General features: G+C 30.4%; 1 protein-coding gene across 1 annotated transcript; it reads left to right on the forward strand.

The window, feature by feature from the left end:
* The first annotated feature begins 165 nt into the window (after positions 1 to 165).
* On the forward strand, positions 166 to 935 carry LOC106614894 (G-box-binding factor). The gene is made up of 2 exons (XM_070111370.1): positions 166 to 224; positions 296 to 935. The coding sequence occupies exons 1-2, from the start codon at positions 166 to 168 to the stop codon at positions 933 to 935; spliced, it is 699 nt and encodes a 232-aa protein (XP_069967471.1).
* The last annotated feature ends 7,967 nt before the right edge of the window (positions 936 to 8,902 follow it).

An 8,902-nucleotide genomic window follows, 5' to 3' on the forward strand; every position in this document is an offset into this window, starting at 1 on the left:
AGCACCATCAACAGCAAAGCAGCGGTTCAAGCGGCCTCGCCGCCATAGCCGCAGCTGCCACTGGCGCCCAACCGATCGCATCCGGCAGCGGCACACATCGTACGCGCATACTGCGCGGCCATGCAGCACAAACAACCACCGGTGAACGTGTGTTGCTTATCAACTATGTGTCGCCCAGTGCATCGGCAGCCACATCGCCCAATACGCAAACGCAAGCGCACACGGTTAGCACCGCCACTGCGAATAGCGGTGGTGTTGCCACCACAACCACCACGCGCAAAATCCTCCATGCCAGAGCGGCGGCAGCGACGCATGCGAATGTTAGCACCGCCACACCCGTGTCATTTGCTGGCCTCGGCTCTGAGGTGACGGTAACACTGACGCGTTCTGGTAAATCAACCGCCGGTCATATTGTACGAAATCACAGCATTGCCACTGAAACGGTAGAACATCAACATCAACAACAGCAACATCATCATCATCATGTGAGTAGTAGTTCGCCGCCGCCGCTTGTTTTCACGACGACGGCGCACAGCGAATTGCATCATCATCATCAGCAACACCAGCAACAACAACATCAGCAGCAACAACACGAATTAATTGAACAGCAGCAGCAAACTCATCAACATCATCAGCTGCTGACACATCGACAGTTGCAGCAACACCAGCAGCAGCAACAACAACAGCAAAATACAACAACGGTGCTAGATCCTTTGGACTTGCAAGACCAAGATGAATATCAACAGCAGCAACATCAGCAGATTGTCATAGAACATCACAGCGGCAATGGCCAATCGCAGCAGACGCACGAAGAAGAGTTGCTCGAGTATGACGATGAAGAGGAAGTAGAGGAGCACCATTTGCAACAGCTGCAGGAGGTGCAGGATCAGCAGGAATGTGATGGCGAGCAAGTGGAAGAAGTTTATCTGAACTGAAAGTGACGTCGGTGGTAATTGAGCACAGTGTGAGTGATAAGCTGATGAATTGAAACGACCGTAGCTTCGATTGCCAGCTGATTTAAAAATCATCCATAATATGTATAAGAACACGAGGACTTAAAAAATTTAGAAATGACCGTAAGATTTTGTAAATACAGATTGTACGTCTGTTTTCAAGTTGCAAATATTTTTGTTTTTCAATCTTTAGTATAAAAAAATCACATACTTACATACATTTGTAAATACAAGCGTAAATGGTGGAGGATCACCCTCTTTGTACAAAAATATATCACATACATTTTTTTAATTGTGCAGTAAAAAAATATTCAAACTGATGTTTTTTTCGTGAAATTATTGTTGAGACTTCGCACTTTATTAATGTAAAGTCGGCAAAAAAATATTTTTGCAAATTACGGATTCAGACATTTATTATTTATAGTGAACTTATTTGACAAAAATATTGTAAATATTATGGTGTAATAAAAATATATGTAGTCAAAATTTTACGCATTAAAATAAGTAATGTAGTTTTAAGTTATTGTAGAATATTTTCATACCTTTAAAAATAAAATATAAATAAATAAATAGTAATAAACGGAAAATAAGGTATGTTATTATTATTAATTCATGGCAAAAGTTTAAGAGTTATTTGCTACAACTTTCCAATGCAAATATATTTTTTAAAATCTAAAATTAATAATTAAATAATCTGTAATAAATTAGTTACAAGCATATTACAAGTACTTATATATATATACATATGTAGGTCCTTTAATTGTCAGTGAGTTGTGCGATTTTTAATCCCAAATAGTGCATACTTAGAAATTTAAATATGAGCAAAATTAAAAAAAAAAAAAATTAAATAAATTATATTAAGTGCAAATAAATATAAAAAGAATTTATTTACACATTTTTAATAGAGTAAGTAAAAATTAAAGTATAATTAAATAAAATAAAATAAGTATAATAAATAAAAAATTATTTTAATTGAAGAAAAATTTTATATTAAAATTATATCAAACGAAAATTTCTAAAATTAAGAAAGAAGCCAAAAGAGTTAAGCGAATGAGCTAAAAATGCTTTGAAATACGTGTATGTATATAATATATATTAAAATATATATAATATGAGAAAAACATTATTAAAAATTATTTATTGAAAAATTAATAAACTTAATAACTAAACGGGCCTGCTTTAGCAGTCATGTGAACCAATAAAAAAGATTTCGAATAAAAATTCCACCTACTATTGTTATTATATTTGTAGTCGATGAAATAGTTGTCGCTATGTTAAGCGAATTCAAAAACTTGTATGTCAGAGCAAGACGAATTTTCATTAAATATTCACTAGAAGTATCTTCCAATTTTTTATTTATTCTTAAGTTCTGTTTTTGGTTTTTTAATTTTTGTGTTTTTAATTTCTGTGTTTTTCTTTTATTTTTTTATTATTATTTTTTTATTTATTATATATTTTTTTTATTCTTTTTGTTTTTATTTCTTTTTATTATTTAAAAATTAAAATTTTTTTTTTTTATTATTTTTATATATTTTGTTAATTTTTGTATATTTTTTTTAAATTTATTTTTATTTTTTTTAAATTTATTTTTATTTTTTTAAATTTATTTTTTTTTTTTTGTTTTATTTTTAGTTTATTTTTTTCGTTTTTTTTATTATTTAAAAATTAAAAATTTTTTTTTTATTTTTGTTGTTATTTTTATTAATTTTGTTTATTAGATTACATATTTTTTTTTTTTAATTTTATTTACCAAATATAAAACAAACTGCGGAATATAGTAATACTAAATTATTTTTACTTGATGCCAGTGTTTATTTCCATAACTTTAATTGAAACTAATAATAATAATTGATTAATATATGTTAACTAATAATTTTTTCAATGCACTGTTATATAATCTGTGTGTATTGAAGCACAACTTATCGTGGGTTATTTTCGTGCAATTTATGAGTGTACAATTTTAATATCTAAAAAAAAAATAATAATGTTTAATCATATCTAATTGAGTAAATACTACAATTATCGATTTATCGATTAATACAGTTTGTTTTCATACATTTGAATAAAAACAACTTTCATATAAGAACTGCAGATTTCTGTAAAAAGCTCTATAAGGCTTAGAGATGCAACTTATTGAAACCAAATACCTTATTCTGATTTCACAATGTTTAGAACTTTGAGTTTGATTTACATAAAAATATAATATATTTATGGCTTTGAATTTATAAGAGGAAAAATATTTATTAATGATTAATAATATTTTTAAAACTTAAAAATTTATGTTTTACGAAATTGCAATAAAAAATTAAAAAAAAAAAATTATTTACACTAAATATTTTTAAAATTAAAAAATATATCACAGCTAAAATATATAACTTAGCTCGTATTTATATTTGCTCATAGGGCACTTAGCTAATACATTGTAAATACACTAGTGACTAAATCTATATAAAACTACGAAATTGTATTCTTAAAATAAGTGATCTTGCAGCAACTTTGTAACAAAAGCAAGATCATTGTCAGTTGTAGTGTTTCATTCAACTCATTGAAAATGGTTTATCATCAATATATGTTTATAACTGTACAGAATTACATATATTATGTATGTACATATATACATATGTATGTGAATAAAATATTCATATTTCTATAAGATATAAGTATGTATATGGAAAGTACTACAATTATTTATTATGTTAAATTTTAAACAGCAACACATTTATAGTGCGTATATATTTACAGTTTTACTTATCTTACTCTCTTGTATGTAAGATTACAGTGCAAATGCTATTTAAAGTCTGTACGTACATTTAACTGATATATTCGAATTAGAAGAGAAAAACAGTTTCATTTACAAACAAAAATATTATTGTAAGTTTAGTATTTATTAAGTAAAACGAGTATAATAAAAAGTAAATATATTGAAACTTTAAAAGTGCAGCATACATTTTTTATTGTTTATTTAATCTACCTGTTGATACGTTTGAATCGTTTTGTGGGGCCTTTTTTACATTTTCTGAGAGAACTTACCATAGTTATGTACATAGATATGTATATACCTATTTTTTTATATAATCAGAAAGTAGAGATTTCAACGAAGAAAAAGCCTACCGACTCTTAAAAAATCAGAGATTTTGACTCGAGATTTTTGGATTGAAAATTAGCGTTCTTTTTCGATATAAGTTCTAAAAAGGGGGAAACAATAAATATTTTATGTAAAAAAAAACAATTATTGTGGGTTTGGAACATAAAAAGGTTAGTGTATACCAAATTTCGTGAAGAAAAACAAATTTATAAGAGATAAAAATAATGGAAATAAAAACATGAAAACTCGATTATTTGAATATTTCACATAAATTTTGAGGTGATACGAGCATGAATAAGGTGTAATAAAAATTTGTAGATCTTTTCATAAACACTTAAAAATTTAACCAATCCTCCCCTCCTCTTGCTCTTCCCGAGCTCAGGTAAGTAAATTATTTTTCCTTTAATTTTTTTATTTTATCAAATGAAAATAACAAAAATGTTACTCATTACCCTTACTGATTTTGTAGATTTATTATAAAAACGATTTAAAATACTTATGTTGCCTACAGATTTTTCGGTTTATTATTTAACTTTATTTTGTCGATTCGATTTTGCGCTCAAAGAGATTTTGCTATGTAGAATACAAAAGAAAATACAAACGCCGCGCGATTCTTCCCATAAACTACATAAATGCAGCTGCTGTTTAAAAGTTTAATAAAAGTAAATCAAGCAGCTAAAATCTGGAATAATGCACTACTTACAACATGCTCACATACATTTTCGTTTCGGTATTTTGTTATCAAATAAAAACCACAAGCACAAAGTAAAAACGAAAATTGGTATGTAAATTCGTGAGACCGGATCTCAGGGCTTATGGCGTAACGAAAATTGAGTTGCCAACAAACACTTACAAAAGATGGAGAGGAAATGGAATACACTCAGCACCAAAAAATATAATATAAATAAAAACAATAACAATAAGTAAGGAAGAGCTTAGTTTGGGTGTAACCGAACATTTTATACTCTTGCAACTTGCAAGGCTCAAAGCAGGGGAAATACCTTTAGGTGTATGAAAATATTTATACTAGAAAAAAAGTTAACTTCAGTTGCACCGAAACTCTAATACCCTTCATAAAGACATTTTTTATAGCATAAAAGCGTATAAAAAGATCTTTAACTTGACATAGATCGATCAGTTTATATGGCACCTATATGCTACAGTGGTACAATCTGAACAATATTTTCAAAGATTTTCGTGTTGCCTTGGACTATAATCCATGCCAAATTTCGTGAAGATATTTTGTCACATAAATAAGTACATATAAAGACAGAAAAAAAACGTGTGCAACTTTGGTTACACTTTAATGGGTCAATTATATTGTATGGGATCAATGACCCCTTTGTTTACATTTTATGACCCTTTTGTTTACATTTAGCCAAGTCCACAACCTTTGTTAACATTGGGGGTTATTGACCCTTTTGTTTACATTTTGACAAGGTCAATGACCTCTTAGTGTACATATTATGAGGTCAATGACCCCTTTAATTACATTTTATAAAGTCAATGACCCTTTTGTATACATTTTATGAGGTCAATAATCCCTTTGTTTACATCGTATGGGGTCAATTACCCCTTGGTTACATTTACCCCAGTCCATAACCTTTGTTTACATTCAGCCAAGTCAACAACCTTTGTTTACATTTGGGGTCAATGACCACATGATACATTTTATGGTGTCAATGATTTTGTGAATTGTTCAGATTTGAATACTATAGCATGTAGTTGTTGTAAGAGGTCCAAGGGATTTGTTCCATGCAAATTTAGGTGATAAAGCTTAAATGATTTGGGAGATATATAGATTAAACTAATTAAGGGGCTGAGCTGCGCCCACTTTTTAAAGAGTTCTAGCTCAGAGATGCCTCTCATTAATGCGATTCGTTGCACCAAATTAAGTTTCATCAAGATATCTTAAGTTTTATTCCATTTATAGCTTGCAGAGATAGACGGACCGACGGACGAACGGACGGGCAGACAGTCACTCGGATTACAACTCGTCTCGTCATCCTGATCATTTATATATACATAACTCTATATCTAACTCGATTAGTTTTTTGTTAGTTAATACAAACAACCGATAGGTGAACAAAACTATTATACCTTGTAGCAACATGTTGCAAGAGTATAAAAAGCAGTGTGCTAACGCGTTGTGGTGCAATTTCGCAAACGATATGTGGCATTGGTGTCAAAGTGCAAATAAGTATAGAAGACAATGTGAAAGTACACATTTTCATATAAAGTAATTGCTGCTACATGCATATGTTTTTAAATTTATTTGCATACACACGTACATATGCAAACTTTAATATCGCTAAGCTTATAAGCACATCTGCCTCAGTGTAAGCGAAATCCACACAAAAATGGAAAACAGACGCAGATAGAAGAATGTTGCATGTACAAATATGAGGCAAGATAAATGTGTTCGATAATATTATAATTTCAGAACCAGTCAGAAATCGATAAAGAGTACAAAAAGTTTATTGCAGGCGGTCAACAGAGGTTCAGACTCTTTTTGGCAAGTCTTATGTAAAGTCAAATAAAATGTCTTTGAAAGCTATGAATTCTTTCAAAAGAGTCGTACTGCTTTGAAAATAACTATATGAAAGTTAAATCACCAAGTTTCCGAAGATTTAAGTAATATACACATAATATTCATAATTTTTATTCTGTATATATATACATATTTTATATACGGTATAGCAACAGATATTCCTACATAAATACTGGTTTATATATATTTTTTTATTTACAAAACTCTATCCACTGTGTTTGATGGCTAGTTTTGCTTATTTGATATTCACTGATAATAAAAGGAAATCAGTGTCACAAAATTGTATTTACTTATATACATTTGTACACATGCATCAAAGAGTGTTATAACAGGCGTATTTGAGTTTCAATGCACACAAATACATACAAGCCTGTATAAATTAGCTTAAACCTGCTATAGCCAGTGTATTAAGTTATCAACCTGTATATTTACGAGTATGTATGCATGTAAGCTTACATATTTACCTGTCAGCTGTCCACCTTCATTCTGAATGAAACGAGCACAATTTTGTGTAAATAACAACGCCGGAAGTGTAATCCTATAACGGATGCCAACTCGTCATTCACGCCAAGCAACACCAATGCAGTCCGCAACTAGTCGCCCAGCCAACAAACCAGCCCTTGACAAAGCTGTAGTGATTTGTTGTTGTTTCATATGCATGTATTTGTGCATGTATATTATGTGAGTTGTTTCGTTGACGTATGAAAAGTTTATCAATCATTTTTGTTATTTAGTTAGCAATCAGCAGGCGTCATAATGCAAAATTGCCCGAAATATTTCTATTTTTGTGGCTTATGACTTCATTTGCTTTGAATTGAAATTTGCACAGAAATATTTTTAATGCTAGAAAATAAATAATAATCGCATTCTAAGCTTTTCAAAAAAGCTTTTTAATTAAATTGCACTCCAGTTGTAAAATATGAGCGTTTTGAGTAAATAGGTTTTACTATTTTTATATAGTTAATAATATCAACATAATATTTCATCAATTTTACAATTTTTGAACATTTTTATTGGTAAAATTTAGGTGAAATTTAAGCTTTCTTGCGGTATTTAAATATTTAGTCAAAGCATAGTTTACTTCAGTAAAAGTTATTTGAGCAATGGCGATTTTTTCGAACTTTTTTAATCAAAAAAAAAAAAAAATAACGGTTAACTTTGGTTGTGCCGAAGCTACAAATACAAAACATTCCTTACAAGAACTCAATTTTGATCGTTCAGTTTGTATGGCAGCTATTGGTGGTTCTGACAAATAAGCAGCTTCTTGGAGGGAAAAATACATGTGCAAAATTCCAGTTCGATATCTACAAACTGAGGGACTCGTTTGCGTATATATAGACAGACAGACATGGCTAAATCGACTCAGCTCGTCATGTTGATCATTTATATATATTATATATAATTTATAGGGTCTTCGATGTTTATTTGTGGGTGTTAAAAATATACTAACTTATTCGGTGTATAAAAAATATAGGTTCAGCTGAGGCCAGTTTAAGTCCGAAGATCTGATCAATAATTTGATACTTAAGTGGTCTTCTCGATCAATTTCTGTACAAATCTACATTTATCTTACTAATATTTGACGGTTGCTAATCATTTTGTAGAGAGTAAGAGTAAAAAGTAGCCAGTTAGAATATAACTAACGAAGAGATGTGCTGATCAAAAGCTTAATTCGGCTGATAATTCATAATGGAAGCCTTCAAACTCGGAAAGCATTTATTGAAAACCTTATAAAAGATCTATATATATTATTGAAAAACTTAATTTTACCATTCAGGAATTGTAGAATGCTTTCGGGTTCGTTCCAAGTTTATGAAATCCCTTGCTTGAACTATTACATCACTTAGAGGTAAGAAAAAGTTCGTCTAATTATCGTCAATAATAACTTCCAAACCAAGAAAAATGTACTTTTCTCCATAGTTATTGGTTCGTGGCTGACCTAGTAGTTGCTTAGTGACTACATGAGCTGTAGCCGCCTCTATATTTCCAAGAACTTTTGTGTTCATTTTGTGGCATATTGAATTTGCGAATAATCGCATTAATGTGAACATAACAATAAGCAAACACACTTGAATGCTCAAACACAATAAAAACACATAATAAAAGCAAGTCAACCGTTTTTGTTGTTGTATTTTTTCTGCTGTCTTATTGCCATTGCTTATGTTTCTTTTGATAGCTTTATGGTTCCTTTGTTTTACAGTCATTGTTTTGTTTCCGGTTTGCGCTTGTATGCTTTGCCTGCTTTTATTGTTGACACTTCGTTGCGCACTTAAGTGTTTATACACATATTAAGGGAAATGTGAGGATACTTGA

The sequence above is a fragment of the Bactrocera oleae genome, chromosome 6, assembly GCF_042242935.1.
Source record: "Bactrocera oleae isolate idBacOlea1 chromosome 6, idBacOlea1, whole genome shotgun sequence".
Taxonomy (NCBI): Eukaryota; Metazoa; Arthropoda; class Insecta; order Diptera; family Tephritidae; genus Bactrocera; species Bactrocera oleae.

What these genes read in the sequence shown, in the direction of transcription:
- LOC106614894 (XM_070111370.1), top strand. Translation starts at nt 166, where the DNA reads ATGTGTCGCCCAGTGCATCGGCAGCCACATCGCCCAATACGCAAACGC. An exon ending in CGCAAACGCAAGCGCACACG is followed by an intron (nt 225 to 295) that starts GTTAGCACCGCC and finishes CCTCCATGCCAG; the next exon opens with AGCGGCGGCAGCGACGCATG.